Here is a 17,036-nt window from a genome sequence, read left to right on the forward strand (position 1 = left end):
GATTATGATGTGTATGTATATGTGTATGTATGTATGTATGTATGTATGTATGTATGTGTGTGTGTGTGTGTGTGTGTGTGTGTGTGTGTGACTTATTTCCTGTCAAGAGAGGGTGCTGTATGCATTCCTTCACAATACAATACATTAGTAATTTTTCATACAGACAATGCACACAGGCAAAAGAATTTTAAAAAACATCCTTTGCTTGCTCTTATTGTCCCATTCAGTTTATACAAATGTATTTGGACCCTTCATATAACATAGTATAGCAAGTTCCTGATACAATTCAATAATTATTCAATTATAAGATGGGTCCTGTTTTCTGCAACCAACCAACCAACCAACCATCCATCCATGGCAATCGTCCATGTTTAAGAAAGGCGATTTTCTTCAAGCATAGCGCATATAAATTTCTATTATAATTATTGTTGTTATTATTATTATTATTTATGGACTCTGGTACCCTACTCTGAAATTAGTAAAATATTAAAGTGAAATTTCTCTGTATTATAATTGAGACGTGATGTTCGCTCTGAGGCAGCACATGGAATGAAAGTGAAAGCAGCCAAGTACCAACTTTTTCTAAATGATGGTCGTCACATTTTCCGAGAAATGACGCATGTCATGACTCTTCACTAGAAATACGTGATGACGTCACAATAAACACAGGTACTTGTACACCGGAATATTTCGTTGAATGGAATCATCGGAATAAAAGAATCGCGTAAATGTAGATAATTAATTATAATAATAATGTTAGTTTTTATATAGCACTTTCCCACTTTGTGCTCAAAGCACTTGACAATTATTACCCCTGGCACGGATCTATAGCAACACAACGGCCCTTTATACTTCCTCAACTCCCTGGGGGAGCATACAATCCATTGCAGCCTCTATAAGTGCATAGGATTAAAGCATTCACATTGCAACCTCTATCCTACCAGGTCCTCAATTATACAGCTGGGTTGACCGAGGGACAGTCGTGGTTCAAATTTTGCCCAAGACACTATTTCCGAGGTCACCTGATGGTGACGGATCAACTCGTCCCAATTTCAACTCGCCCCATTTCCAACTCGCTTGAAGTTTACTTTAAAATTTGTATCAAGACGAAGTGATACACTCTGAACTATATTTCGGCACACGAGTGCCTGTGTGTGTAACCATGGATATATTATTGAGATATAAATAGATCAATCGTGGAACATAGAAAGTGTTTTATATTATCATGTGAACTATGAACTATGAACTATGAACTAATTGTTCGAAAACATTTGTGTACTTGGTTTTCAACTTCAACAGCGGCGATGGCGTCCAGGTAAGTTTCGTATATATTGTGCGGGTGACCTAGTCTGCTAGACCTCGGATGTTCTTCCGATACGATACAGCACACTACCGAACATCGCTACCGAGGATGGAACAAACACAGGCATTTGTTTCCCGAGTTATGTCTCAGAATATTTCTGTCAGAATACAATACAATGGTGATAATGTTGTTAATATTGACGTATTTAGCCAACTATATATGAAAGGGGTAAAATTACACTTGTTTCTGTGATCGCACAGGTTCACTCACTGCGTGTCTTCTTTCGCAGTTCTTAGTACTAGTTCAAAGTGAAAACTGTTCATGTCTCGTTTCATTGGTTATGATCCCGGGCTATACTATGTCGACCTACTTTCCTGACGTGTAACTCATAGGGGCTCACAACCCCCCCCCCCCCATTTGGATAGTGCTAATTTGATCACATAAAACATACAAATACCTGAATATGTTAAAATGGATTTCAAACCTACTTCAACCCCCTACACGTATTTCTACAATCGTCATGAACAACTAGGCCAACCAGCCTTTCCTCTTGCAGTTCACAGTAATCTATGGTGTGATGAATGCCACCATTTAATAGTTTATTTTTGCCTTTCGTACGTACAGCTCTCGCTAGCTCTTTGTTATTGTGAACCTTGTATACATGCACAAACTTGTAAGCTTACCATAGAAAAATGTCTATGCTTGTACAAACTAATATTTCCATTATTAATACCGAATAACAGCTTCCGTATTCGACATGCCAGTATTGAAGATATGAGGACTATAGGGGATCTGATAGCAGACGAAGGCTGGACGTTCCCAGTAGAAAGACTAGAGATTTTATACAAGATAGATCCTAATGGGTTCTATGTAGCTGAGAACATAGATAATAAGGAAGTTATGGGTAAGCACTTTCAAGATGTGATACCTGGGGCATATTTTCCAATTTCTTTTGACTAGATTAATTTTAAAATGTGATGTTAGTTTACTACTAAAACTTTATCAATTATTGAATATCAAGATGAACCATTAATCATGAGATGTGGTCATTTTACCTTCCGTAAGGGAAGGTTATGTAATGCTTTTGTCTGTCTGTCTGTCTGTCTGTCTGTCTGTCTGTCTGTCTGTCTGTCTGTCTGTCTGTCTGTCTGTCTGTCTGTCTGTCTGTCTGTCTGCCTGCCTGCCTGCCTGCCTGCCTGCCTGCCTGCCTGCCTGCCTGCCTGCCTGCCTGTCTGTCTGTCTGTCTGTCTGTCTGTCTGTCTGTCTGTCTCAAAAACTATACTCCGTCAATCCTGGTGAAACTTGCTACACATCTTCCTCATGGTAAACATTTTAAGCATATTGATGAGTCGTTTACATAATGAACGATTTTCATTACATTAGACTATATCTAAAAGATGAAATATTTAAATTCTATATAATTTGGTACATACACTTAGTAATCTGGATAGTTATTGATATCTGAACAATGCAGTCTGCATGCAGCATAATGCAATTTGTACATACAGCGGTAATAACAATTTGAAAGTACACGTGTACCATGTACTATAAACATTTTTTTATCTAATTTTTAATTTGAATAAAAACATAGCATAATTAATGATTATTGGCAATTAAGCAGTATCTGAAGAATGCAATCTTCAAATTTCATATAATTTGATACATACATCTATGATAACAGAGCCCACATGTTTAATGTCGCTGAATGCACGTTTCAAATTTCATATGACTTGGTGCATACAATGAGGATTACAAAAATAATGCACATGCCCTATATCTGAACAATATATATTTCAAATTTCATATAATTTGGTATATAAGTTGGTGATAACAAAAAATTGGCCGAATAGATATTGGGTATGTATTTTGGAATTTTAATTAGTGAAACTACTTTACTGTGGTTTTCTTCTTTGAATGAAAGTGAAATAACCTAGATGAAGTCCATGTCTGCAACACAATAAATTGACGAAAACGAAAAAATAGGAAATATTGGGGGGGGGGGGGGGGGGTAAATTATTGAGCTACAAATACAGGCCCGATCTATGTTGTTTGGCATTATTTTTCAAGTAGCAAAACACAGTAAATTTGTTTTATTAATTCAAAATCCAAAATTAATATCATTTTCCGGTCCATATTCAGTGGCCACTTTAATGCATGGCAACTAACGGCATATGTATACATTCGTTCTCCTTATAATATCTGTTTAGAGTTTACAAATGAATGAACATGCTGACAGCAATGATTGTTTAGGTTTTTTTGTATAGTTTTATTCATCTCTCTCATTCTGTGCACTGTTCTCATTTGATGTCCAGGTACAGCATATGTGATGAACTACTCCGAAAACCTGGCATGGCTTGGTCTGACGGTGACCAAAAAATATTATCGGAAGCAGGGAGTCCAGAAAGAGCTCTTCAAACGATGCATTGAACATGCTGGTGAACGAAATATTGGTCTGGATGCCGCTGGTTTACATAGAAGTGACGTGTTCATAAAGATGGGATTTATGTGTATTGATTTTAAATTGCGTATCTACCGGGGTAATGTTGATCACATAAAATATGCACCAGGTAACTTGCTTGGGAATATCAAAGTTGTAAAGGTCGACGAAGTGCCGTTCGCAAATTTAGTTTCATACGATTCTACGATTTGTAAATTCAACAGACCACAATTTCTGCAGTTCTGGGTTAACGGTAAAGATGTCTTCACATTTGTTGCCATTGACAACAATGGAAGTGATCAAATTTTCGGCTATGGTATTGTATTTCCCGTCCGTCCTTTAGTCGATGACAGAAAGTATTTCGCGCTAGGTCCATTTTATGCAGAAAATCCTGATATAGCTAAAGCGTTGCTAAGTTCTTTGATTCGTTCTCTTCCATTGGGATCCACAGTCCAACTTCACGTACCTCAAATCAATACGTCGGCTGTAGACATATTCAGAGAGTATGGCTTCGACGAAATATTAGAGTTAACCCGTCACTACACTAAATACACTATTAAACTACCTTATGACAAAGTGTATTGTGTAAGTTCGGCATATGCTACGTTTGTATAGCCCAACTTTGAAATTGGTCTAATTAGTGTTTTGAGCATGACTTTTGAGGAGACTTCGTCGTTAACTTTACGATGATCAATACATTGAGTATAAATTGATTGTAAAACCTGACAATGTGTATATTTTGTATTGTCACTGAATCAATTCAATATGCTAATAATGCTACGAACATGTATGTACTTTCAGCGACTTTCGGGTCCTCTGGTCCCTATAAATATAAAGAACTCATTTTTTTCTTTTTTTTTCAAAGGTATCTGAAACTATCTTTTTATTCATAGTATCACAAGGAAGGTATAATTCAAGATCAATCGAATTAATAGTGATATAATGGTTTCCATGTTACCATTATTAGTGAAATTGAATAGAGATTTTAATCCAACTTAATTTTTGGTAAAAAAAACACCTCAGGCTGATAAAATGAATTATTTGTTTGTCCATACCAGTGTGGCGAGCTTCTTGAGATAATAGCACCAAGACAAGTTTCTGAGTCATTTAAAGTTGGTCATTTGTTGTCTTTACTTTCCTGTTCATTACAAATTATCATGTTTCCATAAATTTTATAAACACTAACAACTAATAATTTTATTCCATATAACATTCTAAAAGAAATGGAAAATAAAGATACACTGCAACGAATTATCAGAATATTTGATGAGTATGTTGTGTCTGTACACAGTTAGCTCGGATTGGATGTAGACTTTCCATATTCTGTGTTTGATTGTTTTCACCGTAGCGCAATGATAGATAGATATATAGACAGACAGACAGACAGTCAGACAGACAGACAGACAGACAGACAGACAGACAGATAGATAGATAGATAGACAGACAGATATACAGATATATAGACAGACAGACAGCCAGACAGACAGACAGATAGATAGATAGATAGATAGATAGATAGATAGATAGATATATAGACAGACAGACAGACAGACAGACAGACAGACAGACAGATAGATAGATAGACAGACATATATATAGATAGATAGACAGACAGACAGCCAGACAGACAGACAGATAGATAGATAGATAGACAGACAGACAGACAGACAGACAGACAGATAGATAGACAGACAGACAGATAGATAGATAGACAGATAGATAGATAGACAGACAGACATACAGATATACAGATAGATAGATAGATAGATAGATAGACAGACAGACAGATATACATATAGATAGACAGACAGACAGACAGACAGACAGACAGACAGACAGACAGACAGACAGACAGACAGACAGATAGATAGATAGATAGATAGATATACAGACAGACAGACAGACAGATATACAGATAGATAGACAGACAGACAGATAGATAGATAGACAGACAGACAGATATACAGATAGATAGATAGACAGACAGACAGATATATAGATAGATAGATAGACAGACAGACAGACAGACAGACAGACAGACAGACAGACAGACAGATAGATAGATAGATAGATAGAGAGATAGATAGATAGATAGATAGATAGATAGATAGATAGATACTATAGATAGATAGTCAGATAGGTAGATTGATAGATAGAAGCCTCATAAACCCCCACAGAAACTCAGATAATTAACTTCGCGCTCGTGAAAAAGGTCCTTATGAGTTGATCGGTGCATATTTCTTGTAGAGTTTATAGTGCATTGCCAATAAATCAATAGTTAGTGCTGGTCATGTGATGGTCATGTGATACGCAATATTCACCAGTTCACCATTCACATGTTTCAAAAAGAAGCGTTCACCATTTCCAATTCATCAATCTGATAGACTGGTCTTGTCGGCACCGTCAGAGAAAGTGTCAAACGCGTGCCATTTAGTTTAGCCTACCTGTAGACTTGAAGGACCATTGAAACTACACTATTCTGCTATCATAACTGACATTTTAATTTTCGATGTCCTTCAAAAATCAAAATGTCAGTTAGGATAGCGGAATAGTGTAGTAGCGATAGGCCTTCAAGTCTACAGGTAGGCTACTTTTAGTTACCCGTTATAATTGGAGACAACTGTAAGATTTTTGTATGTGTAATAGTTGTAGAGTCACACTAAGGTGGTAGTAATTTGTAAGTCACTGGAAAAATTTCATCCATCCATCCATTTATTTATTTATTTATTTATTTATTTATTTATTTATTTATTTATTTATTTATTTATTCATTTATTTATTTATTTATTTATTCATTCATTTATTTATTTATTTAATCATTCATTCATTCATTCATTCATTCTATGTCGAACTCCCAAACTGCTTCCGCCACGGTACTATTCTACAATCCACTGTTACAGTAATATAAATCAAAAGTCTATTAGATGCCCACCCTTGTAAGCTGTTGACAAGAAAAGGACAATAATTATCGTTAATGTCAATATGTTTTATTTGAATAAATACGCTTGAATGTCATGGTGACTAAACACCAAATCATGGCAAGTGATAAAAACCACAGTCCAAATATGACTGAAAACTTGAAATTTATATCATCTTAATTCAGTAAATAACAACGTATTGCGATGTGCAGTCATTTTCATTAAATGACAGTAGCTTACACATTTAAATCTAACACTTCTTTCTTATGTATCGTAGAATAAATACGATATGAAATAACAGTACGAAAACAACATTGATTTTAGGCAGATTGGTCATCAATATCGGAAATCAATAATCAACTTTGCAGTAATAAAATAGATAAAAATGTAAGTTTCTCGTATTAAATAAACTAACTGCTTGAAAACATACATTGACTATAAACTTGCAGGTCTATGCAGGTCTTAAAAAATAAATTTAAAGTAATTAATTTGTCAAGCGATCAACGCTTTACTTGTAATAATTGTAAATACAAATATAAAATGTTCTATCTGAGTCCATCCGTCTCCCAATTGTAAATGTCACGGCCAATGTGTCTGTCAGGATGCAAAGAAAGATTCCTTAAAAACATTTTCTGTGAACAATACCAGGACCAGATTCATCGTATTCTTGTTTGCTGATCCACATCTGTTGGAAGGTTGACAGTGATGCTAAGATGGAGCCACCAATCCATACAGAGTATTTACGTTCTGGTGAGGCAATGATCTTGATCTTCATGGTACTTGGTGCCAAAGAAGTCATTTCCTTTTGTAGTCTGTCAGCAAGGCCTGGATACATACTGGAACCACCTGACAACACGGTGTTAGCGTATAGATCTCTACGGATGTCGATGTCACACTTCATAATACTGTTGTACAAGGTCTCATGTATACCAGCACTCTCCATACCTGTTAACAAATCAAAAACAATTTCTTGAAGGACTACATACTTCTATAGCATTTACGGGGTCAAATTATCTCCTAGCGCTTTGACATGCTTTATGATAAATGCAAAGACAATTTATATGAAGGTAAACGTTTCCTTACCCAATAATGCCGGTTTAAATAAAACTTCAGGTGTGCGGAACCTTTCGTTGCCAATGGTGATAACGTTACCGTCTGGTAGTTCGTAACTTTTCTCCAATGATGAACTGCTGGTGGCAACTTGTAATTCTTTCTCATAGTCTACGGCTGTGTAACAGAGCTTCTCTTTGATGCCACGAACGATTTCTCTTTCAGCTACGGAGTTAAAGATATGAATTAAATAAGTTTATATGAAATCATTATGTATATGATGTTTACCAAAACCGATTCCCATATAGGAGGTAGATATGTAATCAAGATTCATAAGAATCGATGCAGCAGTTTCTGAGAAATCGTGCATTCTATTACATACATACATACATACATACATACATACATACATACATACATACATACATACATACATACATACATACATACATACATACATACACACACACACACATACGCACGCACGCACACACACACACATACATACATACATACATACATACATACATACATACATACATACATACATACATACATACATACATACATACATACATACTATGACATTATCCTTCCTTATCGATGGTAAAGTTGTGTTAATAAAATGAAAACAAAATACAAAAACAGTATTAATTATACTTGCTTCTACTTCTAAAGTTAAGAATTACATTCAACAACAACTATCACACCAAACTAACCTGTAGTAACGAAACGGTGTCCCCTTTCACTTAATATCCCCATGAGATAGTGAGTAAGATCACGACCAGCCAAGTCTAGTCGAAGAATAGCATGTGGAAGAGAATAGCCTTCGTATATTGGTACAACGTGTGAAACACCGTCACCGCTATCCATCACAATACCAGTGGTACGACCAGATGAGTACAGAGACAGCACGGCTTGGATTGACACGTACACAGCTGGTGTGTTGAATGTTTCAAACATAATCTAGGAGAACGAGAAACGAAAACCGGTTCAGAACATTGTGACAAATACTTAAGAATAAACATCTTATATAAGTCATGTATTCTTTGACGATGCCACATGAAAAGGAAACATTTAGAAGATATGAACAACTATGATATGAACTGAACCTCAGACCACTAAGAGACTGAACTAATTACAAGTCATGTATACGTCCCGAAATTTATGCCAGAGTGATATGATTCAAACTGACTCACCTGTGTCATCTTTTCTCTATTTGCTTTCGGGTTAAGTGGTGCTTCTGTCAATAGAACTGGATGTTCTTCTGGTGCAACTCGCAACTCGTTATAGAATGTGTGATGCCAGATCTTTTCCATGTCGTCCCAGTTTGTCACAATGCCATGTTCAATAGGATATTTTAGAGTAAGTATACCTCTCTTGCTTTGCGCTTCGTCACCGATGTAACTGTCTTTGTGTCCCATGCCGACCATAACAGTCTAGATGAATTAAATAAAGTAAAATAATTCATACATTCTACCAGTACGAACCAAAACGGAACGAAATGAGTGTTATGAAACACTTTTACAAGTTCATGTAGCTAGACTAAGTTTAGATTAGTTTAGAATTATAGAACACTGGGAGCCAACTATATGTCCAATAAATAGCAACCGCATGAACATCTCAGTCAAAGAAATGCGCACAATTGTGTTTTGTAAGTCCCAATGTTATGTAATTGTCTCTTGCATTTGAGACATTTTAATTATAGGACTGAATGTTTTGTTACCAAACATTGGATATCATCTGACTGGTGTCCGATTTTTGAGAACTGTTTGATATTGGACTCCATTGTTGGAACAATATGTTTGTTCATGAAGAATTACTACTTGTTTTGAACTCTTCTTGTTTGTTTTGTGTTGTTTATATTTCATATTATTTGCCTGCGTTGCTTGTTTAAATATTGAAGTGAACAGTAATATTATTTGCAATGTCCATTTTTTTGTATAGATATGATATTTCATGGTCATTTCATGTACATATATATGTTATGTTATTTCCATGGACATATTTTGGAGTTTTCAGTTCACGTGAATGTTATACCCAATGATTGGGTGTTGTTGAGAACTCAGCTGTTATTTCACTTTCTTGCACAAACGGTTCAGTATGATTGGTTTGGTTAGATATTAACTTACAGAAGAATGGTGGCCAGATTGCATTCAGCGTGAGACCTCTGATCCATTTTACATTGTAAATCATGATGCTTGAATTCGATTTTAATTGTTTCCAATAGATAACTAAAACTCTTCAACTTACCTGGTATCTTGGCCTGCCAACGATGGATGGAAACACAGCACGGGGAGCATCATCACCGGCAAACCCAGCCTTACACATACCAGACCCATTGTCCACAACTAAAGCAGCAGTATCTTCGTTCATCATTGTTGTAGTTTGTATTATTTACGTATTAGAATATTGATACGGACTGGTAGAAGTACCTGTATGAGAGCAAATATGCAACATAAATACAATCTGCCTGAACTAATAAACTTTGTAAACGCCAATATATTGACTTCTGGAATAGTAAGGTGTATATACTCTGATATTACCACCATGGCCGATTGTGTATTACACAATCGGCCATGGTGGTAATATCAAAGTCTATTTTGATAAAACGCTATAACTGATACTTACAAAGATTTTCGTCTGACCGCTTGGTCACGGTGTAGTCTCTTGCTGACGGTTTTCAAAGTATGAACAGTTGTATCCAAGTCACCTACTTTTATACCTGTGGTCGCTTTTGTGTTTTTTCGATGATGTTAACTTTCAAACATGCACAGCGATGACTCATGACCAATGGCCTCATTTCATATTGAGTCTCCCTATGTCACGTGACACTCTGAATAATCATGATTTTCCATGCAGACAATGTTGTGATCACCTATAGTATAGGTATATGTATTTTCCCTATAATATTTATGTGTAGTTAAACTGCCCTATAAGGAAAAAAATAATCAGTTAATGTCGAAAAACACACTAAAAATATTGATCGTCATGATTTGTTATGATCATCATTATTCATTTACAGTGACCTAAATCCACAAAAATATATATGTGTGTGTGTGTGTGTGTGTGTGTCTGTCTGTCTGTCTGTCTGTCTGTCTGTCTGTCTGTCTGTTTGTCTATATGTGTGTCAGTATTTTCGCGATCGCTTTTGGTAATACATGTAAAAGTCCGATGAAAACAGGTTATCTGAATCTACGTTCACAGCATATCATTTACTAGGCCATGCGTATAGGATAAGTTGATATCACTGTCAAAAGAGAAGTGAAATAAGAACTAAACCGTGTGTCAGTTCTGTCTACTTTATATGATAAAGGAGTTGATTAATTTCAAATGTGAGAATAGGAAATTACAAACAAGAGTAAAATATTAAGTTACATTAATGATACTTTATTCCACTTCAATTCAGCAAATCTACCATAGAGTGTCATTTACGATTTGTCAATTCAAGTTCAAGATCAAGTCCATGTGATAGTCTTCCTTACATTTTTTTCAACAAATTCATTTCAGTAAATTCATGATACGCCATAATTATATGTCTTGTATTTCAACTTTGCTAATCAACGAGAATAATACACGTACGTGTGTGTCCACCTGGTACTGCCGTCTGTTTTAATTTAGTTTGGCCGTTTGTGCATCTAGGCATGATATTATTTTGTGCAAGACCTCAGTCTTCCTTGTAACATGTGTGAGGAATGGTCAAACTGAAAATCATGGTACACTCACGGTTTGTCACACTCTTTGGCTATTTGATATCAACAGGTGGTCATAGTCTAAAGTTGACAATGACGTACGTACGTTAACTATGCTATGGTGAGTCATCATAATGCAGGTCAGAGGTCACGTCGGACAAATACGCAAGAGTGTCGCTGTTCTTCTTATCTGGATGAACTTGTAACTTTCTAGATTGGAGTGTGGATTTACATCTGGGAATCAGTGTTACCGGGTATGTTCACAGTCTGTAAAGAAAAAAGTTGATGATTTATTTCAGGCGGTTAGGACTATTATGTATATGTTTTTTTCTTCCCAAAGTGATATACACAATCTTGTAGTTTGCGGCCTGGGTTTGCGGCATGGTCATTCGACTAAGAGATTGGTCGTTGGTTCTGCCATGGAAGTATACTTCCATGGTTCTGCTTATGTAAACCACTCACTAAATATACCACAACTAACAAGGTACAACAATGGTTGTAGCGGGTGATTACATAATCATGGTGAACGAAAACAACAACGGATCTTTCAGTCTAGTTATTGCAGTGAGCATTTATTATTCAAAACACAAATATACAAGAGAAAAGGAGAACGTGTGAATGTGGCCAGAATATTCTTTGAATGGATACATGTATTGGCCTTATTTCACACCAATGTAAGGAAAAAACCGTGTAAAAGCCATTGTAATGTCCACATCCAATCAGGCTGGCAATAAAGAAACTTTGGCCTTCGTCAAGGCCAAGGTCGAGGTAACCAGTGTGTGAAAATAACTGCTCATCATACAATAAGGACCAACAGATATTAGGTAGACTGTCGACAGTCTAGGTATTAGGTAGCAAAAACTGTTGGTCTTATTAGAAATGTTTTGGTCTTTAAAAATGTATAGTAAATACATCTTATTTACTATACATTTAAAATTTAAAAAATCATACAGATTGTTTCGAGTGCCTGTGATTTATGACCTGTACGTATCTACAGCTACCCCCACCCCCTGGCCCAAAGATCAAAGGAATAATAAATATACTAGACCGTAATGACGTCATCGGTCCGGGCTTAACTTATCAGCTTTTGCTTTGGGGAAAGGGCGATTAGATCGCGTCCACAACGGTTGATCTGTCAGTCTTAAATATACACCGTATAATAAAATAAAATAATAGAAGTACAGAGTATCAGTCTGTTGGTACGCCGAAACGGGGCGCCCTCACACGTCGGTCGACCCCTTTCAGAGGGATAGGGTTGCGTTGATGCTAATATTTTTCTACATTACACTTTTTTGAAAGCTTCAGCACATACGTTCGAAATACTGATCATGACGCCACACACTATATGCTCAGAACTAATACACAAACAAGTGCGTGGCAGTAGCATAGGAACTCCACCTTCTCCAGAAATTGCCGACGGCTCAGAGTCCCACAATAGCATATTATAGGGGAGCAAAACCCCAAAAAGAAATTGACTGATGTTGTCTTTAATATACTACATGTCAAAAGGGGAACCACGCCAAACAACGAGAAATTACTCGACATGTTGGTATCTTTATCCGAAGAATCAAATAATTAATTAAAAGCACACACACTGTTCACTCGTGAGAAAATCACACTCGACTGATGATAAAACACACTTAGACAAGAACTTGTGAGCGATGATTGGTGTTGGTAAAATTTAGATATAACATTGAATAAAAGCTATATTAAATACGAAATTCAATCGGTCGTAAGATCCGACAAGGTCCGACAGTTCAGCAAAAAAGCGTTAATTTCTCACGTTACTAGTTACCATGGTAACATACAGATAAACTCATGGTAAGACAATGTGACCTATGTTGTGACAGGTAAGGTCGCCAGGTTTCATCGAGGTAAATATTGCTATTAGAGGTGAAACAACGAGGAATCAAAATTGATGCAACATGTCTGTTTAGGGAACGAGCATAATTTACGTGGGGCAGAGGAGAAAAACTGTTGTTTAGTTTCAAACGAATCAATAACAAAAGTTTACAATTAACCATAGAACCTCCACCAACAGAGGGTCTATGAATTAACTAAGACAAACAATACAAAAAAATAATTGTTGTTTTAGTTTTAAAAACATTATACAGAATTCTATTTCACAATCAATCATATGAACACCATAACCGACATTCGGTTTGTCAAAAACTACTCATTAAACAGACTCAAACACAGAAAAAACTTTCTGCATAAGGTTGATTCGAAGAACCGTAGAGGGCACCCTTGCAACCTAGTAATTATACAGGAGTTTTCTATTCGAAGAATGTAAACACGACACGTTTATAGTATGGATTTCTAATTTTAGATTGGCTTGATCAAATTCCATGTAAACTAAAGCTCAACACCATATCTTTATGTTCTGTATGCCCATATTTAGTCCATCACTCATAGTCATACGTAAACACAACTATTAAATCAAACTATTGTGTTTCAATATATACTAGTATGTGGGGAGGAACCAGATACATGTACATGCAAAGACTGGACATGATGCAATGATTACTCGTGTTTACCAACTTTATTTACAAATCGTTTCCTGTACGTACAACAAAACACTTTTTACACATTTAATAGCTTACAATGACGGACTTGATCTATGTTGTTTGACATAGTTTTTATTAATTTAAAAACAAACATTTCTCATTCGCATGGTCACTTTAAGTTATTGGCCGATCATCAAAAATGGTTGTTTATACAAATAATCTTCATAGGGGATTTAACAGATCTAGCAGTAATCAGTTCTTGCTACATCCATACGACATACATACATACATACATACATACATACATACATACATACATACATACATACATACAGACAGACAGACAGACAGACAGACAGACAGACAGACAGACAGACAGACAAAGCTTTAACACAACCTTCCCGTTCTGGAACGTAGTCTATCAGCTGCCTCACTTAGCACCCCAACCCCTCCCTCCGACTAAATGCAATCCATGATAAGGTACACACGACGTACATTCCAAAATCACAATTCACAACAACATAGTTCAATAACATGAATTATGTACACGGAGCTTGCATACATCACAGACAAGGGAAAACATGCACTTTCTTGCAACGACTGATTGACGTGAGGTCAATTGGTCAGCTGTACTGTGCGCACAGCATATTTTGAAGATCACGCCCTCTTGAGGGTAACCTGGGAAGGCAACACTGCACTTCGCGGAAAAGATACAAAAAGTGGTTGAATACCGATCAATAAAGCTATGAACATTTGCAAGCATTTTAACAAGATTGTTGATTACTTAAAGGACACTGCAATAAGTTAATTATTTAAAAGAAGTGGTTCTAATTACTTATCCTAGGAGAATAACAAATTTCTTTGTCATTGTAAGCACTATTCTATTGCTAACGTGATACGTTGTCAGGCTGTATGTTTCTATACTGCGTATACACACATCCGTCAACATAAATCGTTTGGTAAATTACTGCACTTTGTACCTTGACGTACTGTTAAAATAAAACGTTTTTTTTTTTCACTGCTGGTTATGCACATAAGTATAAAAAAATCTCCTCGAGCAAAACTGGAAATTTCTTTTTATGCGTATGCGCTATCGTTTGCGAAAATACGGCCGCGGGATACACCGCACTATTCTGTATGACAAACCATCCCTTATGAGGCCGTGGGGTTCTTACAAACTGTGTGACTGAAACTTGCAGTCAGAAGGTATATTTGAGAGGTGCCGCTAATGTATACTAAATACGTTCCTTGTTATAGCATGGTTGATAACTATTTCTTTTCAGTAGTTTGCGGCAAGGCGAATATAACGTTCTAATTTGTTATTAGCAATGGTTGATAACTTTTCTTTTCAGTGGTTTGCGGCAAGGCGAACGATAACGGTATGATTTGTTATAGCATGGTTGATAATTATTTCTTTTCAGTGGTTTGCAGTATGAGAAATTTAAAGGTGATTTGAAAATTACCCAAATAAACGAAGTGGCTTCGGAATCGAAGAATAAATGGGTATCCTTTATTTCGTTGTTGTACTATTTTTCTGGCGATAAACGTGTCTACAGACACTACACAGCCCGACGATCAACCTCGTACTAGTAAATGCAAAGCGTATAGTTTTACTGGCATCCTGCAATTTACTCGGTATATGGATACCACTTCACTAATACCACTCATTTTGGAAGTATAAGTTTTACTTCTATATTGTATTCTTTTGTTGTTGTTCTGTTGGCGAATGAAAATGGGACTTTACATTTGTCTACTGCCAACAATGACACTACAATCAGTTTTTTTTTCCGGCATTTGAAATCTGAAAATAAATGTAAACAGTTGGCGAATGAAAATGGGACTTTACATTTGTCTACTGCCAACAATGACACTACAATCAGTTTTTTTCCGGCATTTGAAATCTGAAAATAAATGTAAACAGTTGGCGAATGAAAATGGGACTTTACATTTGTCTACTGCCAACAATGACACTACAATCATTTTTTCCGGCATTTGAAATCTAAAAATAAATGTAAACAGCAAGAATTACATTTACAGAATGGTGTTACTGTTTGAACTCCTTTGCGATTAGTATCACGAGATCCAATAATAATTATCACTTTAACATTTGGGATGAATTGTAACAGCGTTATTAATTGTTATTACATCCATGTACAAATATTGTTTGTCTGTTTTTTTTACAAAAGGATGCCATATATAGACTCTATTCTAATAGTCTAAGATAAGCGATTGTAAATGTAATTCTAGTTGCAATGGTTGTCTTTATTACAAAAAAGAATGTAGACAAAAATCTTAGTTAAAGAAATGTTACAACTTTATATTTCAACTTGGTTCGCTAAGATGTTAGAATACTGTAGCAGAGATGGTCCTATGTCTGCAGTCATGGTTATTAGTTGGAACCATTACCTAGTATTTTTTATTTGCTTACTTATTAAAAAAAACTCGTACGAGAGAAAATGATAATTTAAACATCAGATAAAGAAATTGCAAAATATCGCATTTCATTTTTCTAACACTTTCATATTTTGCATAATGAAAGAAACGCAAGGGGTGCATGATATTTATTACCTTGCTCTTGGTCCAAACAAGATACGGATAAGAATGGTAAAAAAATACATTTGGTGAGTTCAATTTGTAATAGTCCCTGCTCCAATACCAGTGATTATCGCTACAAGTATATTTGGTAGGTTCAAACTTGAACTTGTCACGTGACACGTTTGTAGTCAGACTAGACAAGGTCACAAACAAGATCAACCGCTCAACTAGCCTAGGACAGTCTATTACACAGCACACATTCTAAACTTTTACTTTCTGTAGAACTTGACTTTATTTGTATGATTTCAAGTATAGAAAAAAATAATCACCATGAGCTGCATACAATGTTGTTGACAATCCCTAAATACATTGGTGTACGTTTCCTTTCATTTTCTTCCTTTCCTCAAGTCTCTTTCTTTCCCTCCTCCCCTCTCCCTTTCAATTCTTCTTCAGTCTCTAACCAAATATTTGATACACTCTAGGAGATTTAACTATTCATTGATAGATATACTATTTTTATATTTCTCATTCCAATTTCCGAATGACAATGCACTCTTCAATTAACATATCATTTCTAGCCAAACTTAACCTCAG

The 17,036-nt window shown here is 35.9% G+C and overlaps 2 protein-coding genes across 2 annotated transcripts; one reads left to right on the plus strand and one right to left on the minus strand.

Annotated features, from left to right (window-relative positions):
- The first annotated feature begins 1,211 nt into the window (after window positions 1-1,211).
- Window positions 1,212-4,909, plus strand: LOC144446635 (holothin acyltransferase-like). The gene is made up of 4 exons (XM_078136448.1): window positions 1,212-1,315; window positions 2,047-2,207; window positions 3,616-4,325; window positions 4,799-4,909. Exons 1-4 carry the CDS (start codon window positions 1,242-1,244, stop codon window positions 4,907-4,909), a joined length of 1,056 nt encoding a protein of 351 aa, XP_077992574.1. The 5' UTR covers window positions 1,212-1,241.
- Window positions 4,910-7,277: 2,368 nt separating this feature from the next.
- LOC144447470 (actin, cytoplasmic-like) lies at window positions 7,278-10,087 on the minus strand. Its single transcript, XM_078137507.1, has 5 exons — window positions 9,962-10,087; window positions 8,908-9,147; window positions 8,428-8,674; window positions 7,742-7,933; window positions 7,278-7,603 (listed from the first exon to the last, which is right to left on the minus strand). The coding sequence occupies exons 1-5, from the start codon at window positions 10,085-10,087 to the stop codon at window positions 7,278-7,280; spliced, it is 1,131 nt and encodes a 376-aa protein (XP_077993633.1).
- Window positions 10,088-17,036: the final 6,949 nt, after the last annotated feature.

Source organism: Glandiceps talaboti, chromosome 2 (assembly GCF_964340395.1).
Source record: "Glandiceps talaboti chromosome 2, keGlaTala1.1, whole genome shotgun sequence".
NCBI lineage: Eukaryota > Metazoa > Hemichordata > Enteropneusta > Spengelidae > Glandiceps > Glandiceps talaboti.

What these genes read in the sequence shown, in the direction of transcription:
- LOC144446635 (XM_078136448.1), top strand. Translation starts at nt 1,242, where the DNA reads ATGAACTATGAACTAATTGTTCGAAAACATTTGTGTACTTGGTTTTCA. An exon ending in ACAGCGGCGATGGCGTCCAG is followed by an intron (nt 1,316 to 2,046) that starts GTAAGTTTCGTA and finishes ACCGAATAACAG; the next exon opens with CTTCCGTATTCGACATGCCA. An exon ending in AGATAATAAGGAAGTTATGG is followed by an intron (nt 2,208 to 3,615) that starts GTAAGCACTTTC and finishes TTTGATGTCCAG; the next exon opens with GTACAGCATATGTGATGAAC.
- LOC144447470 (XM_078137507.1), bottom strand. Translation starts at nt 10,087, where the DNA reads ATGATGAACGAAGATACTGCTGCTTTAGTTGTGGACAATGGGTCTGGT. An exon ending in TTGGCAGGCCAAGATACCAG is followed by an intron (nt 9,148 to 9,961) that starts GTAAGTTGAAGA and finishes TAATTCATCTAG; the next exon opens with ACTGTTATGGTCGGCATGGG. An exon ending in ACACCGTTTCGTTACTACAG is followed by an intron (nt 7,934 to 8,427) that starts GTTAGTTTGGTG and finishes TTAACTCCGTAG; the next exon opens with CTGAAAGAGAAATCGTTCGT.